The 23,007-nt window shown below is 39.5% G+C and overlaps 1 protein-coding gene across 1 annotated transcript in view; it reads right to left on the bottom strand.

Moving 5' to 3' along the window:
* Positions 1 to 601: 601 nt before the first annotated feature.
* The window catches only part of megf10 (multiple EGF-like-domains 10), a 67,063-nt gene continuing 44,657 nt past the window's right edge, over positions 602 to 23,007 (bottom strand). Inside the window, exons 16-26 of the mRNA XM_039615306.1 lie at positions 21,879 to 22,013; positions 21,348 to 21,476; positions 21,047 to 21,175; positions 16,892 to 17,020; positions 14,479 to 14,607; positions 13,153 to 13,380; positions 6,536 to 6,642; positions 6,303 to 6,426; positions 5,339 to 5,383; positions 5,047 to 5,256; positions 602 to 3,518 (exon numbers count right to left, since the gene is read on the bottom strand). Of these exons, the coding sequence (XP_039471240.1) occupies positions 3,352 to 3,518; positions 5,047 to 5,256; positions 5,339 to 5,383; positions 6,303 to 6,426; positions 6,536 to 6,642; positions 13,153 to 13,380; positions 14,479 to 14,607; positions 16,892 to 17,020; positions 21,047 to 21,175; positions 21,348 to 21,476; positions 21,879 to 22,013 (1,532 nt within the window). The 3' untranslated portion in view covers positions 602 to 3,351. The remainder of the gene's footprint in view (positions 3,519 to 5,046; positions 5,257 to 5,338; positions 5,384 to 6,302; positions 6,427 to 6,535; positions 6,643 to 13,152; positions 13,381 to 14,478; positions 14,608 to 16,891; positions 17,021 to 21,046; positions 21,176 to 21,347; positions 21,477 to 21,878; positions 22,014 to 23,007) is intronic.

The following is a 23,007-nucleotide window of genomic DNA, read 5'->3' on the forward strand; positions in this document are numbered from 1 at the left end:
TTATCTTCACTCCCTACGCACTAACATTCCTCTGCCTATGAATAGACATATTCACTGTTGTATTGCTTTGTATATAAATAAAGACCTGAGCAGTAACAGGGCGCGCATCACAGGGCCCCCACTCTGGTGTGAGCGTTCTGTGACCGCCCTTGTATACAAGTAAATGCTGCAGCGTCTGTGTGTTTCTACCCTTAGACTCTTAGCTGAAGAAGTGTCTTTAGAATAAATCTCTTGACAATTCTTATAGAGTGCTTTTCTACTATCCTGGAGAACTCAAAGCACTCAATACAACATGCCACAAACACCTCCTTCTATACTTATACTGCTTCCTAATCACATTCAAACACATTCATACTCCGACGGACTGGAGGAGCCAAGGATCGAATCACTAACCGTCTGGTCAGCAGGTGACCTGCTCTACCTCCTACACCTCAGCCACTTCAGTAAGCTTAAAACAAAGCGTACCCTGGAATTGTTTGGGATTGTGAACATCGGATTTTGAAAGTTATGGGAAGGCCTATGTTAATTAAAATGATGGCAGGTCACTGGCTGTTACAGCAACAGCTGCATAAAAGCCAGAAAACCAACCTCCAAGCCCACAGTTGAGGCCAGAAATTTACATGCACTTATCATTGCCATGAATGTCATGGTAATTTTGTGCTTTTAATTTCTTTAAATGAATCTTCCAGGGTGAAATGATTACACAGCATACATCTTTAATGAATAGAAAAACCCTGAAAGAATTTATTTTGGATTTCTCTAATCCACACAGGATTAAATTATACATATAGGCTGAAATGCACTGCGGAAAAAAAAATAAAGGAACACTTGAGAGTATAGCAACACATCATTTCCACTTATATTGTAAATCACATATTGTATATCGTATATCGCATATTGATCCGGTCACTGAAGTAGCAGAGGGAGTTGTTAATCGGTTTCAGGTGCACTAGAAAGACAACATTGAAACCTCAAAACAGGAATGGTTTTACAGGTGGAGGCCACAGATCTTTTTTTTAACTTTTGACTGTTTTTTCCCTAGCTTTGCATTTGGCTGTGGTTCGTGTCATTATTGGTCGCATGAGGTGATATTTGAATCCTACAGAGTTTATACAGGTAGACCAACTCCAACAGATGAGAGCAGGTTCACCCTGAGTAGATGTGAACATTATGCTGCTACCTGTAACACTGGGGTGTGTGTCAGTGATTGTATTAAGGAGTCATATCCCTGGAGGGATGCGCAGACCTCTGCAGGCTAGGCAACAGCACCATAACTGCCATTAGGTATTAAGGTGAAATCTTGGGATCCATTGTCCAACCCTGCACTGTTGCAATGTAGGACCCCTGTGTGCCCCCTTTTCTAACAACAATCCCCAGCCTCATTTTGGTGCGAGTATGCAGGCAGTTCCTGGAGGATGGAAGAATTGATACCAGTGACAAGCCCCCATGCTTGCTTGACGTACGTCCAATATAAAACCTTTTGGACAATATGTTTCAGTCTATTCCCTGTTACCAAGTTGCAGGAGGAGGTTCCTCAGAACACCATCTGCTGTCTCATTAGGAGCGTGCCTTCACATTGTCTGGCATGCATACACGCATGCAGGTACCATACAAACTACAAAAGTGGTGCTGAAGGTTCTACAATGCTTTTTTAAATTGGCAAGTCAAAGGCCAATTAAATTCTTGTTGGTCATCATAATTGACCTACAACAGGTAATTTCTCTTTGATAGCGCAAAAAGAATTTGTACTCATTGGGCTACAAAATACTGAGACAAATGGGGAAAACCAATAAACGTATTCAATATCTAAGGAGGAGAAACAAGTTGGAAAGATCTTTGGAGTCATTTTTGAATAACTGCAGGTTTCAAGATTATTGCTTCAAACAACAATAGGTAAATTCAAATCATTTCGATGTGTAACCACCAAAGACCCAAGCTGTCATCTTCAGAGGAAATGAAATTGGTTAGAATGTTCATGAAAAACTCAGGAGCCACCAAACACAAACCTGCCATAAACTGGAAACAGTTGGAATATTAGTGTCACTATCCACATCACCCCTTATCTAGTGCTATCTAGGGTTGTGGAGGTAGCAGCCCTAGCAAGGATGCCTCCGTCTTCTCAGTCAACTCCTTCAGCTTATCCAGGGGAACACTGAGGCGTTCCCAGACCAGCTTCTCCCCTCCCCTTGTATACCCCATACTCCCAAAGCACCCGCCACAGAACATTCTGAGGGATACTGTGAAATGCTTTCCCCAAGTCCTCAAAACACACGTAAAATGGTTAGGCAAACTCCTGGTTCAGCATTCCATGACCAGGACAAAAACCTCACTTTTCCTCCTGCATCCAAGATTTAGTTTATAGACACTCCTCTCCAGTACCCTGCCATAGATCTTCCTAGTGGGCCTGAACCCCTGTAGTTGGAGCACATTCTCCAGTCTCCCTTCTTAAACGTGGGGGCCACCATGGGTCTGTCAGTCCACCCCAGATCTCGATGCAACATTGCAGAGGCAAGTCAACCAGGACAACCCTACCATACCCAGGGCCTTTAAGAACTCACTGCAAACCTCATCCATCCTGGCGGTCTGGCCACCAAGGAAGGTATCTTACCACCCGACTATGTCACATAACCTGTTGAAGTCAACCCACCCACACTATACTAATATGAGTAAAGTAAAACTTTCCCCAACTGGCGGTTTCCCAAAAATGCTGATGGAAAGTCTGTTTCTGTGGCCTGACCAAACTGCTCCCACTCGTGAGTTTTTGCTTCAGCTATCGCCCTCACAACATTCCACTGGGTATGTCAGCAAGACAATGATCCCAAACAAAACCGCTTCAGAACTCCATCAAAGCTTCTGGAATGATCTTTTCAAAGCCCCAAACTCAACCCTATTGAAAACAGTGGACTAAACATAAAAGCCAGTTCTGTACCAGGAAACCAACCAATTTAAATGGTCAAGGTGTTACTTGGTAAGGAGGTTTATATATTTGATCCTGTATGTATAATTTTGACCTTGTGTGAATCTGAGAAAATTCCAAATAAATACAAACTTGTGCACCAACATCTTGTTTTTAAAGTCATTAAAGATTTATGCTGTATGACAATTTTACCCTTGAAAAAGGATAGCTCAAAGAAATAATTAAAAGACCATAATTACAATGACGAGTGAAACTTTTGACCACAATTGTATATATCCAACTTGTAGTCATAATGCATAGTTATAGTAATATTGTAAAATAACACATAAGGACTAGCATTTTATGAGTACAAAGTGTGCCAGTTTGTAGAAGACACAGTGCTGAAGCTACAGCCTTGTGGTAAGGCCTAATTTTGGTTCAGAGTTTCTGTGGGATTATTCACTGTCCAGCTTCTTGAGCTCTGAGGAAGGACTCTCTCTGGATGGCAGGATATCGTAATGGCAGGGGATGTGGCTGTTTCTTGGTAAATCATATGGATCCTGCCCGAACTTCACATGGCCACTGCTATCTCTTGTGGACTGGATGGTGCTTACCGTTGAATCTGTAATCAAAGAGATATTAGTTGGCATAGTATAAGGTACAAAACTGTTAATATAAAGAACCAGAACTCTATTTTAAGATGCTTACTTTTAATTATGCACCTCTATTTGTATTTGAATGAACATTTATATAAATAGAAATAAAATTTCTGATAAAAATGCAGAAACAGTGAGAAAATCTAAATCAGAGAGGAATTGTGGCAAGTTGTCAATTCAGTTCTTCTATTTTTTGGGACAATATTCATGTATTTCTTAACTCCACAGGCTTCTGACACAGTATTGTATTGTGAAAAACTTAATACAAATCAAAGCAGTGGTTATAGTGTATGCGTTGTATGGTGAGACTAGCGCCATGTTACAAAAATCAAGAGGTTCATGACCTGCCCATGTAACACATGATGTGACGTCAAAATTGCCACGAGACACTCACAGCACATGAAAGATGGTTTTTATGTTTGCATGCTAAAGTTTCCTTACCCCTGATAAGTTCATACATGATAGTTAGAATGTGCTTAATGGTACAGCCACACTAAGGAAAATAGTGGTTGGAAACTGGGACAAAAGAAGTACTATGACCAATTTGCAATCTTTCAAATTGTTGCTTCAGAGAGTGTGGCCAGCTTTGTGGCCACTCACAGCTGGTTGCCATCATATAAGTGACTTTGCTGTTTGCCACGATTGCCATGTGCCAAGTTTGCCATGCTTATTCTACTGTAGAAACATGAACAGGTAGAAATGGAGGCTACAAATCTGATTGCTCATCACCGCCTGTCAAAGTTCAGGGTCTGGCAGCTGGGCTGGGTTCTGCCCTCGACTTTATCATCACTCTGGGTTCTTGGCTAGCTTTGTATTAGCAATCACTTTTTTGTTATTAGCAAAAATCAGCTGATTGTAGCAAAAAACAATAAAACAAACCAAAAACCCCAAAAAAACCCCAAACCATTTTTAAAATTTTTTTTTTAATTTTTCTTTATCTGCCTGGTGCACAGATAACTGAATAACCTTTACATTTCCAATTATGCTGTAAAGTGATTACTGAATTAAGTATAGTAATGCATTATATTACGGCATTGCTGAAAATGTAATGTCAATACTGTGGAGTCGAAGATTGAGGGTATTGTGTGTTCAAACTACAGGTGACTAGTTGGCTGCAGTCAGTCACCAAATGTGAAACAATCCAATGCAATTACTGCACAACCACCAATTTTGTTCTAGCTGCAAGGGCATAGTTCTGCTATTTTCACTCTGAATGGGTTTTTAAAATGTTCATTAGCATTATATAAATCAATTTACCAGGTTTTCTTATTGCACATTGTATGAAGTTAAATAACTGATGAATCTACAATCTACATCTACAATTCACTTCAAGTGTTAAAATGCTAACATAGTGCAGTAGAAAGATAGTGTAATATAAATACTATACTCTGAATATTACGTCATATTCTCCATCCCTAGTTCTACATAGCAGTTATCCAGTTAATGTAGCGGAAGGAAAGTAGACAGTGATAACAAACAGAGTACAGTCCTCACCAATTTCATAGACATTCTGGTTATTGGTTGGGCTTCTGTTGCTAATCTCAGCATATGGTGAATCCCGCCTAGCTGGTGATTTCATTTCCACATAGCCACATTCTGTGTTTTTGGTTATCAGCATGGGAGGATCCTTTATTGTGGCATATGGGTTTTCAGAGCTGCTGAGCGAACAGGAGCTGGCATGATAGGGTGTGCCCTTCATCAGATCTGCACAGCATGGACAAAGGATCCAGTGAGAACTGAATATCAACATTAAAAATGACAGTTCATAGTTATGTGTAGGACTTGCCTCTTAAAGATTTCTCCATGTAACTTCTATCACCTCCACAGGCTCCTGAAACCAAAAAGTGTAAATTAGTAGGTCAATAACTGAACAGTAAAAGTAAAAATAATGTGAGAGATTTTATTAAATAGATAGGGCAAAAATCTTTTATAATATTAAGAACTGGGGCTGAAGTAGAGCAAAAGTATTTTTATTTTTATTTTATTTTATTTTTTACAAATTTTAATGTCAATACAAACACTATGCTAATACAGTCTTATTGATCAACTGTCCAACTCAAATAAACAAACTAATAAAATTGACATGAAAGATTCACATTAGTTCAGACTTCTCTGTTAATATAGCCCCACCTGGTGGCATTAACCAGATATTGCATGTTAGTCACTGATGGTGCACCAATTAACACCTTAACTTACAGAAATATCATATTACACATGTGGTAGACCACAATATTGTTCCACAGTCATCCTAAACTGGTAAAATTTATTACAAATTATACTGTAATTCTATCATCACTGAATTCATAGAAAAGCCTGAAAGAAATTAACATGTTTCCATACCTTATACCTGCTTAGTACACACATAATATGTAAGTGATCACCCAGAACTATACAAGCAAGAATCTACTCGCTGTAGCTACAGCAGTACAGCAGCCTCATTCAAAGTGAATGTAATAATTTAGCCTTCCCTAGTTTGTGCATGTCTGTCACAATATAGTAATGTGGAGTAGGAAATCATACAACGTTAATTTTGTGTTGTTTTGATAATGAGCACACACACACACACACACACACACACACACACACACACACACACACACACACACACACACACACACACACACACACACACACACACACACACACACACACACACACACACACACACACACACACACACACACACACACACACACACACACACACACACACACGGCAGCTGATTATAATATTTGAAGTCCACAACTCACCCAGTTGATTTAAGCAGTCCCCATGTTTCCACTCTGCATGTAGTGTGCCAGTATGATCAACAAGAAGAGCACATTTTCTCTGATCCATATTTTTAACGTTTACAAAAACCTGGTTGTTCTTGACCTAAAAATGGCACAAAAATAGTTGTTAGTATGTTCTTTTACAGACAGTCAACAGAAATTGTACTCTGCAATCTCCTTGTCCCTCTGTCTTACAGGATTTAAATCTATACCTTTCCATTTGGACCACGCTGGGGGCTGATGCACTGGGTCAGAGTATGGTAACTAGGGTTGGAGAAATAATTGCTTAGATGGGGCTCACATGTTGCTGGATGACCACCTGAAAAGTTACAGGAACTGTTAGATACAAAGTATGTCATGTATATATATATTTTCTTCATGTCATTGCTGTCTGGGGCAATCTATAAAATAGTCATGTCTTTGGTTAAGCTTCACTCAAATGTAGGAGACATCTGTCCCATCGTCTGTCATTTATTTGCATTTACCATGCATTCACACTTATTCATAGAATACTTCTCACATTAAAAAATGTGAACGCTTCATTTCCTCAAGAATCAAGAAGACAAATATTTTTTTTCATAACTACAGTAAATTTAACCTCCCAAGACCCGAACTCTTTCATAGGATGCATTTTTAATTTCTCTTTGCTATTTGGGCTGATTGGGACCTGATGAATGTAAAAACAAACAATTACCTGATTATTTTTTTTTTGCCTCTGAGAAAACTGAGATCCACATATGACAACATTTGTTTTAAATTTCGATAGAACAGTGGCAGTATAATGTCCTCATAAGCGGACATCAGGCCCCTGTAGAGCATAATTTATTATTTTGATCTATACAACCCAAAATGTGATGTCCACATATGTGGACGCCAAGTCCTAGGAGGTTCATCTAAAAAGTATTGAAGAGCTTTAGCAATGAAAAACTGGATTATGTTCAGGTGCATCGACTTCACTTGAAATATTCTTGATCTGTGTATGTGCATGATATTAAACTAAATGGACACAGTTTAGAAAACATTTATAAAAATAATAAAGTATTTAAAGTGTATAGAGTAAATGGATGAATGTGGATTGTAGTGCTGTGAGTAGAAAGAAAACTTCAGGACCAAGACCTGTGAATGGCTTCTTTTAATTCTGGTGTGTGAATAGTTTTGACTTTTGATGAATATCAAAAAGAATCTTTCCAGTCAAAGTTCAAGGAGGAATGAAATACTAAACCAAGATTATGAACATTGGTCTTTAGAGATTACCAGAAAGAAACAATTTTTGACTGATTCAGGAGGAGCTGTAATCATAGTCTTGGTCTATTCATTTCAGTTTAATTCAGTTTGGCTTTTATTTTATTTCCATAGTGCCAAATCACAACAACAGTTACCCCAAGTCTTGTCAGAGTTTAAAACAAGGCAGTTATTGGACAGCCAGTCACTAATAAACAATCAACTTCAGTGGACAGCCCATCCAGCCGGTGGCACCATACAGTTGAATGTTATCAGCATAAAAATTGTAGTAAATGCCAGAAAATTGAATAAATGGTAACAATGTAACCAGGATTGGAACTCATTCCTGAGACTGATTCTCTTCAACGTAAGAAGAGAATCTGCTCACCTGTACAGAAAATGTAATTCCGGATAAATAGGAAGAAAAACAATCTAGTGCTGAGCCAGAGATACCAGCCAAAATTTTGAGCCTATTAAGTAAAATACTATGGTCAACAGACTCAAAGGAATCACTGAGGTCAGGTAATATGGTAAAGGTATATGGTTGCGGTAAAAAGCCGCAACACTGCCTTCAAGTCAGGGGACAGGGCTGTGTACAGGGCGGCCAGGGCAGACCTGAGTAGAGGCATCAGGAAAGCTAAGGCTGCCTATAGGAGGAGGATTGAAGATCACTTTGCTGACAACGACCCCAGAAAAATGTGGCAGGGGATTAATCACATTACCAACTACAGAAGCAATAACCAGGCGACATCTAGGATTGATGCCTCGCTGGCTGAGGATCTAAATCGTTTCTTCGCCCGCTTTGAGATGACCAGACCCTCAGCTGTCACACCACTTCCTGCCAATCCCAGGAAGGCGGCAGGTCCTGATGGAATACATGGAAAGGTTCTCAGAGCATGTGCTGACGAACTGACCGGAGTCTTCACTAAAATCTTCAACCTTTCTTTGTCATTAAACACCGTCCCGCCCTGCCTCAAAACCTCCACCATCATCCCCATCGCCAAGAAGACAGCTGTGGACAGCCCAAATGATTACAGGCCTGTTGCACTTACACCTGTAGTGATGAAGTGCTTTGAGAGACTGGTCTGTCAGCATATCAGGGCCAGTCTGCCTCCCACTTTGGACCCCCACCAATTTGCCTACAGGACAAATCGATCCACCGAGGACGCTATCACCATAGCGCTCCACACTGCGCTGAGTCACCTGGAGCACCGAGGAAGCTATGTGAGAATGCTCTTCCTGGACTTCAGCTCAGCATTCAATCACATCATCCCGGAGATCCTGGTCCAGAAACTGTCTCACCTGGGACTCTCCACCCCCATCTGCCTCTGGATTAAGGACTTCCTGACAAATAGACCACAGTCTGTCAGACTCGGCCCCCACCTGTCCAGCACCATCACACTCAGCACCGGGTCTCCACAAGGATGTGTTCTGAGTCCCCTCCTGTTTACACTCTACACATCCGACTGCTCCCCTACCCATCTCTCAAACACCATCTTAAAGTTTGCGGATGACACCACCGTGGTTGGACTCATCTCAAGGGGGGATGAGTCGGACTACAGAGATGAGGTCAACAGACTGACTGAGTGGTGTTCAGTTAATAACCTCCAACTGAACACCACGAAAACTAAAGAACTTATCTTCGACTTCAGGAAGGGCAGAGCAGACCCGGCCCCACTGTACATTCACGGGAGCTGTGTGGAGAGGGTACACTCCATGAGGTTTCTGGGCGTGCAGATCTCTGATGATCTCTCCTGGACTGCAAATACCACTGCGGTGGTAAAAAAGGCCCAGCAGCGTCTCCACTTTCTGAGAGTGCTCAGGAGGAACAACCTGGAGGAGAGGCTGCTGGTGACATTCTACAGAGCCACCATAGAGAGCATCCTAACGTACAGCATAACAACATGGTATGCAGGGTGCTCAGTTGCAGACAGGAAAGCACTGCAGAGGGTCATCAACACAGCCCAGAAGATCACTGACTGCTCTCTGCCCAGCCTGGAGGTCATTGCAAACTCTCGGTACCTCAGCAGAGCTGGCAATATCATCAGGACCATTCTCACCCCAGCAATCAAGTGTTTGAACTATTACCGTCAGGCCGACGATACAGGTCACATAAAACCAGGACAAACAGATTCAGGGATAGCTTCTTTCCCAGAGCTATCACCATAGTAAATAAGCATAAAAACAATTGAAACTGCTTAGCTACACCATACTGTCACCGTCAATTATTATTATGCTGCTATTCTTACTGTCATTATATTAATGCTGCTATCCTGTATATATTGTGCTATCCTGTATATATTGTACTTACTATTGTTTGTTTTAATGTACCTTTTATATTCTACATTTATATTTATTATTGTATTTTTGCACCAAGGGAGTGGCACTCCAATTTCGTTGTACCCTGTACAATGACAATAAAGGCTATTCTATTCTATTCTATTCTATTCTATTCTATTCTATTCTATTCTATTCTAATATGAGTAAAAAGCAATTTCCTGCATCAGATGCCATTAAAACACCATTATAGACCTTTAAAAGAGTAGTTTCAGAGGAGTGCGCTTTTGAAAACCAGACTGAAAAGGGTCAGAAATCTGTAGTGTGCATAATAAAGATTTAAATATTTGTTTTTAGCAACTCTTTAACGTTCAACAGCAATGAAGGACCAATGCTCGTAAGACATCTAAACAAGACAAGATACTGGCCACCATCCCTTTCTCTCCTTCCTAGTTAACCAGGAACACCGGCTCTCTTGTCCTGCTTCAATCGAGGTTTCAGAAGTGACAAACATCATTTCTACTTTTAAGATCAGGGTTAAAACTTTTCTTTTTGATAAAGCTTACACTGTAGTTAAGGCTGGGTCATGTGAATCCTGATGTGGTGATTTGGCAAAATTTAAATAGAAAAGACTAGAATTGAACAGAATTGAATATTAGAATCTACGTCTTTAAAGAAACTGCACAATATTTCAAACAGCAAAGGATAATAGGACAGGACTGAAGTCTACATTAGTCAGAATTAAATGTAACATGGAAAATACATTTTTTTGGGTGTACACCATCTGATTTACAGAGGTCTACTTTGGATAAAAAAAAGCAGTCAAAGTTACTAATAAAATAGAGCATGGGACCTGTGCATAAGTTTTTTAGCAATTCATGTAGACCATAAGGATAATTGAAATGTTCAGAGCTTTTTAAAGTATAGGGTTAGGGACAGAAAAACACAGGTCCTTTTTCAGGCTCTGGACTGCTACTGCCAAAAACTCCAGTTAGTCATGGAGTGTAGGGATTGTTCATCCATGACGTCATTGGTACCAACTGGAAAAATTAGTGTCTGAGTAGAGAGAAGTCTGTGAATAATGGCAGAACTTCAATCATATCTGCCACTTTGCCACCATGGAGACAGTTAAGCCTTGATAATACTCTGTGGACACAGATACAGACAGCTGGAGAGATTCCTGTTGTACACAAGTGAATGCGCATGCGTAAGCTGGCATGCAGCCGGTTTCAGTTGCTCCTGTTTTTTTTTCCTCCATACTTTTCTTACTTTGTTTGTCTCTTGCTTATTACATAATTTCTTCTGGTATTAATTAAACATTTTGATTGTGATTATATTTTAAAGTCTACTATCTGGGACAAATACAGGGCCATGGATATCCACCTCATACTTGTGGATAAAGTATAATCAAGGCTTAAGTGATAGCACAAGAGATCTCAACAATAAATCACCAATAATGATAATTACAGGTTGCTTGTGCTTATAGCCCACATTATAGACAGAAAATTTGAAGAAAAGAAAAAAAGAACACTGACTCTAATCAACTGTAATAGTTACAGCAGACTCAAAAACAGAGGTAATTGAAACAGTTTTGCCTGTGTGCGTGGGAGGAGGGAGAATGTCACTGGAGATGATGATGTCAGTAAAAACACGTTTTCAGGACACTGTTGGGCCAGTGGGTCAGTGGCTTGAACCCAGCAGGAATGACTTGGACTCCGGAAAGGAAGGATTAGAAAGACACTTATGGTGCCGCAAATCAAGCAAGACTCTTTTGAAGTACTCAGTGAACATGTAGCTCACTTAGACAGCTTGCTTAACTTAGACCTGTTAGCTGTCTAATTGAGGAGCAAAGTAAATTGTGTCACAGTCCTTGGTTTTAGCCCAGGGTTCTTAACTCTTGGGCTTTGATTTCTTGTTTATTGTTAAATATTCTCTATTTGGTTTTTGGCTTCGTTATTATTTATATTTGTTTCTTCTTGTAATTCTTACGGCTTAATAATCTGTACATATAAAAGGCATTCCCGCAGCAGAGAATCTCCAATGTGCTTAAAACATGCTGCGAAAGAGGGTGCTGGTTTAGCTCAGTGTGTTGAGCGGGCGACCACATGCTATACAGCTGAGAATGGCCGGCCTGGATTCAAGTCTGTCCCTTTGCTGCACGTCTTCCCCCTTGTCTCTCTCTCTGCCCCTGCTTTCCTGTCCTTTCTTCACTGTGTCTATCAAATAAAGCTGATGTTGTAAATGAAAACTTGGCACACATCCTATTTAAAGTGAAACATAACATTCTCCTAACACTTTTTGTTTTTATTCTCTCAGCAACAGACTCAGTGATGTTGAGTAAAGGTTAATATAAAACAAAATTTAACATTCATATAGCCTTAGTTTAGTACAGCTATTTTATGTACAAATTTGATATGAGATTAGCAAGGACAGTGTAGGTGTCCTGTTTAGGATAATATATTAATGCTTATAGAACAATACAATTGTGTTGTTCTCATGAAAATTACATGAATTGTTGTATTGCTGCATTGTTCATACAACATACATCATGAAGGAATGTTTCTTTCATGATACGCATGAAGGAAACATTAAGACTTTGGACGATACTAAAATTTTTAGATCTCTTTCTCTCTCTGCAGAGGTCTAAGGATCTTCCAGGAATGGTGATGCTGTTTTGTGGGGAATTAACTGGTCAGTAGGCAGTGATTTTATACCTAACCTAATATGTGTTGCAAATCTAACCTGCACTGGAGCAGTTTAGTTTCACAGTATAAATTACAACCTAAATCATCACTTGAAGAAGTGACCCATCTTCATAGTACAGAAACCCCAAGGTTAACCGTGAAATTATACCCCGATAAGCCAAAATCCTGCATTATAGTACAGGGCCCAGGAAAGGAGAAGCAATTGTCTCTGGAAGGCTCTCAATGGAATATAGTTCTGATGTCGGGGTTATCTTATATCCCTGAGATGTAGCTCAGATTTAGCTATGCTAAGTAGAGAAAATACCCAAAGACAAAGAGGTGCTTCAACTCTTATGTGATAAAAAAAAATAAAACAAAACAAACAAACCTCATTTATATCTTTAACAGCTAAAATGTTATTGCTAGTCACCATGTCCAACATGTGTGATGATGAAGAGTAACACCTCTGGTATTTAACAATATAAGCTAAGCAATATAAGGTTTACATCTGTAAATTTGTATTGAGGTTAACCATTTAAAATCAATAAAACAAACAAGGAAAACAGTATAAATATTAGAAGAAAAAATGCTGGTACAGCACAATGAGACCTAGTTGCAGTTTAAAACAAGTAAATATGTAAATGTACCTGTTATATTGTAATCAGCAGCAACACTCACAGCAGGAGTGTAAGTCACAGATGGCATGGTGGGCTCTTTGCCCTTCTGCTTTTTCCTGAAGATAATGAAGAGGAGCAGAAGGAAGAGCACAAGCAGCACAAGGATAATGATTCCCGCAATGGCTCCAATCTGGTAAGTGTCTACATGCATCGCTGCACTAGTCAAAGTGTTGAGGCTGCCCACCACAATCACACCAGCTGCACACAGGAGGAGGGAATGTAGAATAAGAGTAAGACGTTTTAGAGTCTGTTAGGTTTAAATGAGTCAGTTTTTCTAATGGAGAGTGATTAGAGAAATCAGTAAATTTGATTAAAATAAACACTCTGCTTTTAGAAATCTATAACCTCAATCCTAGAGAAGGTGGGATGCTGTGTAAAACAGTAAAGTAAAACAGAAAGCAATAATTTGCAATGAAAGTATGTGCAGTATTTTTTAATAATATTGCCTAAGCAAAACATGTGTAATATAAATAGAATTGGTCCCAGCACAGAACCCTGTGGAACTATGTGACTAACTTTTGTGTGAAGAAGACTCACTATTTACATGAACAAACTGAAATCTAGCTGAAAAAAACTATTGAATTATTGATGAGTGAAAAAGTGTTTGCCCTCTTCCTGATTTCCTATTTTTTTGTATGTTTGAACACTTAAATGTTTGGGATAAAATGTAAATATTAAACAAAGATAATACAACAAAATGCAAAATGCAGTTTCTAAATGAAGGTTTTTATTATTCAGGGGAAAAAATCCAAACCTACATGGCCCTGTGTGAAAAAGTGATTGCCTCCTAAACCTAATAACTGCGCAGTTATTAGGTTTCCACCCTTCCACCCTTAGTAGCAAAAACTGCAATCAGGCATTTGTGATAATTGGCAATGAGCCTTATCGTTATAGTGCTGTGGAGGAATTTTGACTCACTCATCTTTCCAGAATTGTTGTAATTAAGCCACATTGGAGGGTTTTCGAGCTTGAACCATCTTTTTAAGGTCATGTCAAAGCATCTCAGTTGGATTCAGGTCAGGACCTTGACTAGGCCACTCCAAAGTCTTCATTTTGTTTTTCTTAAGCCTATTCCTATCAGGACAGACAAGGCTAAGGTTAAGGATTTCAGAAGAAGTAAAACTCCATCTAAGTCTTTGAGTGATAGATAAGGTCATTACTGATTTGCAAATGGTTATATTCTGTTTATATTTACATTTTACACAGCATCACAACTTTTTTGTTTTTTTGAATTAGGTTTGTAGTTTGTGTCATTAAACAACGTTTGATTCCATTTTCACTGAGGTACATTCTCACCTTGGTCACATCGAGCTCCCTTCCAACCTGAATTGCAGTAACACGAACCAGTCATGTGATCACAAGTGGAGTTATTTAGACAGTCACAGACCTGATGGCAACCATAACCATATAAACCAGGAGGACACTCTGGAAAACAGAAAAAGAAAAGAAAAAGGTTAATTCTGTTCATCTGGATGTGGCGCTACGCTATTTAGGATTGGTTTGACTTTAGCCACATTCTAAAAAGGTATAAGCAAAGAAAATAGAAGATTTTATCTTTTAAAATCAAGGCTTTTTTGGATTTGCCTATCGTCAGCGTCACTGTTGGTAGCATGAGATTATTCCTGAACCCCAAAAAGGTTGCACAGGTAGTCCAATTCCTCTAGGGAATTCCTCTAGTCTTCATTCATTGAACTTGTGAGTGGGATAGCGAGGAGCAGTGTCTTTAACAAGAAGTTGTATGAAGTGTGAGAATCTTAAAACGAATTCTAAAATCAAAGAATATAAAATAGGGGTAATGTGAGCTTAATTCCAAAAGCGTGTCAGGAGTATAGTTGCAGCATTTTGTGTTGCTTGGAGGTATAGCAGAGGCAATTTGTTTAAGCCAGTAAAAAGGGCATTGAAATATTCTAAGCGTGATGATACAAATACATGAACAATTTTCTCCATTTCAGAGGAGGAGACTATAGATTGCAATTTAAAAATGTTCCTTCAGTGAAAGAAACAGGAAGGTGAGACCAATTTTATTTGTGAGTCAATACATTGTGCATTTGTTTTTGTACTCTATTCTTCATTATGCCCCGCCCCCCCAAAGTTTTTCCTCTCCTGCCTGTCCTGCCTGTAATAACTGAAATAACACAAATAGAAATAAAGAAATAAGACATGAACAATGAACAAGAGGAGCCTATAGAGAATTTACAGAGCTTATCTTGGAAAAGCAAAATGTGTTTGTCACAACATGTGTTTGCATTCAGATCATAATTCTGATTGCAAAAGCTGTCAAACAGGACAGGATTAAAAACTCCTCACAAAAAACAGGATATATACTATTGGGACTGAGTGATACACTTTTCATTATTAAAGCGTGATTGTGAGACTCAGTTTATATACTTTACCACAAGCTAAACAACCAGAACGTATACCTTCCAACCAAACTAGTAAATATAACAACTTGAGTATAGAAGTAGAACTGTGAGTGAGCATTGAGCTTCTCAGAAGCAGAGAAAATAAGGCAAAAGGGCAATTTAACATTTCCAATTAACCTATCCCCACAAACTGCATGTCTTTGGACTGTGGAAAAAAGCCAAGTACCCAGAGAGAACCCATACAAACACGAGGAGAACATGCAAACTCCACACAGAAAGACCCTGGCCTGATGGTGGAATTGAACTCAGGGTCTTCTTGCTTAGGCATGGAGTTCACCAGCTTTCTGTAGTCAGTCGCTAAAGACCTTCAAACTTCATTTGGCCTTTAGATTAGCTTAATCAAGTTTCAATGCCCGAGCAGTGTAAAGTTAAAAATTTGGTGGAGGGGGGATTATTGTGTGTTGTTGTTTTTTTAGGAATTGGGACTGGCTCCAGTGAAAGAAACTCCAAGACATTATGGACAATCTCATTCTCCCAACTTTGTGGGAGCAGTATGGGGATTGCCCCTTCCTGTTACAAGATGACTGCATACCAGTGCACATGTAAGGCCCATAAAGACATGGGTAAGCGAGTTTCGTGTGAAAGAGCTTGACTAACCTGCATAGAGTCCTGACCTCAGCTCGTTAAAACTGACAGAAAGGGATAATTTAGAGCAGAGACTGTGAGCCAGGCCAAGCTCTGTGCAGGTAAGTGAAGCTCTTCCACATCAGAGTTCTAACCTCAACCCAAAAGAACAGAAAGGGATGAATTAAAGCAGAGCTAGACCTTCTTGTCCAGTGTGAGTGTCTGATTTCATAAATGCACTTGTGGAAGAATTCGCATTAACCGTAAACCTTGTAGAAAGCCTTCCCAGAAAGGTTGAAGCTATTAGAGCTGTAAAAGGTGGTTTGACAGCATATTAAACCCTATGGACGAGAGAATGAGATGTCACTCAAGTTCATATGCACGCAAAGGCAAACAAGCAAATACTTTTTGCAACATAGTGTAAATCAAGAATGCACAAAGAAAAAAAATAAAACCTGCCAAGTGAGTTGGGATACTGGGGGATATAAGGCAGGAAGTATTTATAAAAAGGTGACTGACTAAAGGTACCACACTTGTGTAGCACCAAAGGACAGGAAAGTGCAGCTTCCAACTTTTGTTTAAAAACTTGACAAATAAGACAAGATTTTAAAGTAAAACAAAAACAAAAAGGAAACAAAAGAAAGACTGAAACTTAATATGATAAAAAAAAAAACATAAAACAAAAAAGCAAACAAAATAGGCAGCAATATCTTGTAACCTACTTTGATCACAGTATTTCCCCATGAAACCAGTTCGACATGTGCACTGTCCAGAAATGTGGTCACAGTCGGCTCCATTCCTACATCGACAAGTCTGAGAACAGTCCTTCCCAAAGAAACCCAATGGACAGCCTGCAAAGAAGTTATCGTCATTATATTCTGTACTTTTAAAATATGCTGTTTTTTAAATTAAAAAAGTACCTTTGATAAATTTATCCAAGATTATACCAGTATCATCTGTATCAGCCATTCCCAAAGAGAAGAGTGCTGCACCCCCCTTAAAAACAGAAAATCACATGGGGCCCACCTAATCTTATATTTTCACTCTAATCAAAATTTTGTTGAAAATGTTATTCTAAATAAATTAATAAATAAACAGCACAGGCTGTTGGCTATAAATTGCTAATGCTAGTCATTTGTGTTATGGCCAACATGTGACCCGCCTGCCACTAGGACAAGCGATCCAAAAATATGACATGAACAGAATGCATGTCATCAATTGGCTAGTCAGTCTTATGGTCATGGGGTAATCATATGATTGTTGGGTTTTTCTTTGTACGTATTATTATAGGGTCTAACTTAAAATATATAGTGCCTTGAGACAACAGTTGGTGTGATTTGGAGCTGTATAAATGAAACTGAATTGAACTGAATTGAAAGTTGCGTCACTCAATGAGTCATGAAAGCGTCTTTTTCACAAAAACCAAAACTGCAATTTTTGAAACCCGTCAACGTGGAAAATGTTCTCACAAAAACAACACCATGGTTCCGGAGTCTGACGAAAAGCCACAGACCAAGCAGCTGGTACAACATCGCCTCGACGTCCACCTATTTTGTAGTATTTGTGTTGCATACAAATTACCTCACAGGACGTTTGGCCGTGTTGCTATAAGGACACCACACACATTAGGTGGTACTCAATTGTAATAGAAAACGAGGCAAAACAAGTTGTATTGCCTCGAGTTGCGTCGAGTCGATTTGAGTAGGTACTAATGGAAAAAGTGCTTACATCTTAACCCAGTTAGTTACCAATAGCATGGACTATATTGCCTATATATGAGGAATATAGACTCTGCTGTTAAGGTGAGGTTGAGAAATTTCCCTTGACCTGTAAGGTTACTCAGAGACAATAGTTCCTCAGAGATAAGCGGGGTACTCATGGGCACGTCTACTGGGTAATACTCATAGGATCAGACTTGGACCTTTTACACTAGGGTCACTCAGGGTGCTGGATTTGGGATGAAAGCCCCCATTCATGGGAAGTGTGATGGCATCAGCCACACATGGGTAAATCAAGTCCATTTGTTCACTTTATTAGTTTGGTTTGCAGTTTTCTTCATTAATATAATTCATTAATCATTTTATTTAAACCTAACACTGATATTATGAGGTGCGCGCATAATAGCATTGTGGGGTTTTTCTGAAAAAGTTTTCTGTTATATTAATTATGTTTCTCTTTCTTTGAGTTACCTGGTTTTGGGCGGTGGCTGTTTCCTGTCTTGGCAAAAGGCGTGGCTGAGGATTCTGAGAACAAAATGCCTGCTCAGCGGGACCAACCATGTGCTTATCAGGAACAGGGGTGTTTTAGGTTTACTTATGTTATTCTGTGCTTAGTTAATATTAGTGTGTGTTTTTGTTTTCCCCCTACTGTGTGTAAATGGTTTGGCCAAACCACTATAAAAGCTACCCTCATGTGTCTTTGTAATTAGGTCAGTTTTTGGGTTAAGTTGTGTCCACTTTGTTTGTTTAAGTGTCTAGAAATCACTTTTTGTAGAGTTATATTTAGTTGACCTCTTTTATGGGCCCGCTAATTATGTTTTTGAATGTTGTCTTTTTGAGGGTTAAAATAAAGAAAACCCTTTTCGAACATTTTTTCCTGTGTCCTCTACGCCTTGGCTGCTTGGTCCCTCACAGTAAGGACCTTAAAATGGTAAATGGCCTGTATTTATATAGCGCTTTACTAGTCCCTAAGGACCCCAAAGCGCTTTACATATCCAGTCATCCACCCATTCACACACACATTCACACACTGGTGATGGCAGCTACGTTGTAGCCACAGCCACCCTGGGGCGCACTGACAGAGGCGAGGCTGCCGGACACTGGCGCCACCGGGCCCTCTGACCACCACCAGTAGGCAACGGGTGAAGTGTCTTGCCCAAGGACACAACGACCGAGACTGTCCAAGCCGGGGCTCGAACCGGCAACCTTCCGATTACAAGGCGAACTCCCAACTCTTGAGCCAAGACCTTACTTGTCTTGATGACAGTGGCTTCTAACAGTCCCATCATATTTAGATGGGACTGGTCCCTTCTGGAGATCAGGACTGTCTGGCCCTAAGTTAGCCACTCTGGGTGCATCTCATCAATTAGCAGCTTGTTCCATTGTGCTGTCAGAACTCATGGAGTCCAGTTAGCTTTAGCCAGTAGGTGCGAATCATGTCAGGGCCTGGTGCTGTCGAACTCTTCATGCTTTACAGTCTTTCTTGGATGCCTGCCACTGTAATGTTTACCTGTTCAGGTAGTGCAATCCCCTCAGTTCTGCTCTTAGCTACACTAGCCACTGAGCATCTTTCTTCCATATGCTATTCCAGTATTCCTCCATCTCCAGCCTCGGTGGTGCAGTTCTCATATCATTCCCCTGCTACTGACAGTAAAGATTGAATTATTTAGTGGAGAACAGCTGATTTATTCTCCTGGCTACTATCTCTCTGGTATACCTTCCCAAGTGGGTAGCCAAGGCTTGGTAATCGGCCACGGAGGGCCCAGGTTTCCAGCTTAGTCATGGTCTTCTCTTTCAGCTCAGCTTCTTTCAAACTCAAAGCCTTTAATGGACCAGTTGTTCTTTGGGGTTTGGTACCCAATCTCAGAGAGATGATGATATCTCCCCCATGGCCTGAAGTCCTGGCTAACCCTTGCCATAGCATTTGTGTTGTACCTCATCAATCTCTAGTTGTAGCAGTTGATTCTTCTGGATGTTGGAACACTGAGCTATTAGTTTCTTCACTCTTAATCTAGAAGTTGGGTGTCTAAGAATCAGGTCCCACATCCTCTTCATGTAACCCCTTTTGCTGGAATTACTTGCATAGCAGAATTCTAACAGCTCCTATTCTTATCCCTTGCCTTCTTGTTCCGGTAGCCCACTTCTTATTAAGGTCACTCATCTTTAAAGTCAAATAAATGCAAGTTTCATAAAAATTCTAAAATGTCTTTTATCTTTTAAACTATGCTTAAAATTCTAATGAAGCTCATGTGTATTAGCTTCCACTTTGTGTGGTTTAAATCTCAGTGCTCTGTCATTCTCCCTCTCATGCTCTCATTCATGCAGCCAACATCCATAAAATTTCCACCTCACCCGAGTCACTCAGAGCACCATCAAAGCCCCTTAAGTCCAATGGGTCCTGTCCTAAATCCTGTTGTCACTGGGATTCTGTTCTGCCATGATGAGTCATCGTATTTAATCGCCAAATGCATTAATTTCTCTATTGCAACAAATCATGTTCATTTCTTCCAAATTATCTCTCCTTATTGAACTAACTTTGTTTGTATTGGAAACATTTAGGGAATGATACTGGTATATGGGGATTTGACATATTGCATTAGAGTTTGCATCCAAATATCCTGTCACATTTGACCTCTGATGTCATTTTTACAGTGCACATCCTATATACAGCCTTTCTTTCAAGTTGACAACAAAATGTGTTAAATCTTTAAAGAAAGTACTGCTAAGAGAAAGAGAATGAGCTGCAAGTTAGTTAGAAAAATCGTAGTATAATATTATATAACAAGTTAAAGTTTTTCATGTCTAGTTATTTACAAATCAATACTTATTACCTACTCCTACATAATGTTTGTCTAAACACCTGTCATGCCACCCTTATCTGATTTTTACTGCACTACAAACTTAAAGTATTTTCTTAAAGTAAAAAAACAAAAAGAAAGCAAAATTAATATATAGAAAATACAATAAAAAAGTAAAAACTGCTAAGAAAAGTTTGCGCTATTGGATTGTGTCTTATCTTCTGTTTTTTCAGTTTGAGCATGGCAATGCTCTGAGTCGGCAGAACAAAACTTTGTCTTTCTCTTAAGTATTTACAATTTGGACTAAATGACATAACTTAGGTATATGTTTATGTGTATTTGTGTTTGCAATTTGACTGACGCTGTGTGCAGTAGAGGCCAGTCCATCCTGGGCTGCACTTGCATTCTCCATCATAAGCGCTGCAGTATGCTCCATTGTGGCAGTTACATGTATGGATGCAGTTGGGTCCCCAGTGACCAGGTGGACAAGCTACAAAATGTGATAATCAAATGTTAGCATGAGATCCAGTTGATGGCTAAATAATCTTTTCTAAAGAACCTTTCACAGCACAGTATTTTTTTCATAACCAAGAGCAATATAGAACAGTAACATGAAAACATATATAAATTGCAATATATAATTATTTCCAGAGTAAACCCACATTGAGAGCAGTCACTGCCAATCCATCCTGGATAACACTGACAGGAGCCATCAATAGGACGACAGGTTCCATTGTTTGTGCAGCTGCAGCTCTGGGCACACTTCTTCCCAAAATGACCGCTGGGACACACTGTATAGACATGTGTTAATCACTGTCCTTAGCTGCATAGTATTTGTGTGATTATTTTTTTGGCATCCTGGGATTGTGGTGATTGGGTTTATTGTGTTTTTCAGTTATAGACAAATTGTCAATGTTGTGACAAGGAACTGCTTTATTGAGCAGCGTATTACATTATATGAGTATGTTCAAACATTTCTGAACATTTAGTGTCTATTGCCTTTAACTAAAATGTGTATGCAAACAAATATAGATAGTTAAAGTCATACTCATAGTCATACTTTTCTCAGAATATTAGTTCAATGATTAACATCAACAGGAAGCTTGACCGCTGAGCCTTTACCTACACTAGTTGAAATTCATGAGCAGGATTTGTTTCTTGTGAGCAACAGTATGCTGTGACCTGTCACTCACCCTCATTACACAGTGCTCCCTTGAAGCCTGGGAGACATTCACACTGTCCTGTGATGTGGTGACATGGTCCATTACTATGGACACATTGTGGACAGGTCTGACTGCAGTGATGACCAAAATAACCTGGCGAGCAGACTGCAAGCAAAACAGAGCAAACACAACAGTGAGTTCAGCAATTTATAAAATTGTTGGATCATATGTTTGTGGACAGTGAGGTGATTTTTTTTGGTGGTAATTTTATTCCTCTGTCCACCATCCTAGTGGGTTTTACAGTACTGCCCAAAAGTCTTGATCCACCTTAAATTTCATTATTTTTTACTTAAAAAGAGTCATACTTTACATTATTTAAAGTTATCTTCTCCTCGCTCTCTGAAAGTCTTTAAATTTCTTTGAAGATTGGCTTCTTTTCCACCCATTTTTAGTCGAGGGCTTGTACCCGACCATTTGCTGAGTGACGCTATTAAGCCATTTAATCATTTGACATTAATCATTCAAGCATAAAAAACACACCTTACTCAAGAGCCAATGTTGTGTCTACACCTTTTTCTGTTAGTTACAAGGCAACAACTGCATTTCGTTGCCCTGTACCTGTGCATGTGCAATGACAATAAAGTTGAATTCTATTCTATTCTATTCAACAGCACAAAGAAGATTTTTATAGTTAGTCAAGTCCATCAGTATCTCATTAAGCATTTATTATCCAACCAGTGTGCTATAGGTTGTCTGTCTCTATGTGTTGGCCCTGCGAGAGACTGGCAACCTGTCCAGGGTGTACCTGCCTCTCGACCTATTCGTACCTGGGATAGGATGTTTACAGAACATTTCTCAAAAGATTGAACATGGAACACTGAAAGTATAAAAATTAGTGCTGTCAGCGTTAATCTCGTTAAAATGACGTTAACGCCATAAATAATGCAATAATTATTGCATTAATTATTGCATTAATGCAGAAAATCTATATTAGCGAGTTCCCGCGGATCGCCCTGTGCTTGGGGCTGGACAGCAACACCTTAACGAGCTAACCGCTCTAACACGACTTTGGTAAGCTACAAAGCTGCACTGCTTGATGGATTGTCGGAGCATTATGGCTACTGTAGTCAGGAGCCTCGCGGAGTAAAACGTACTGTGC

The sequence above is a fragment of the Oreochromis aureus genome, linkage group 7, assembly GCF_013358895.1.
Source record: "Oreochromis aureus strain Israel breed Guangdong linkage group 7, ZZ_aureus, whole genome shotgun sequence".
Lineage (NCBI taxonomy): Eukaryota > Metazoa > Chordata > Actinopteri > Cichliformes > Cichlidae > Oreochromis > Oreochromis aureus.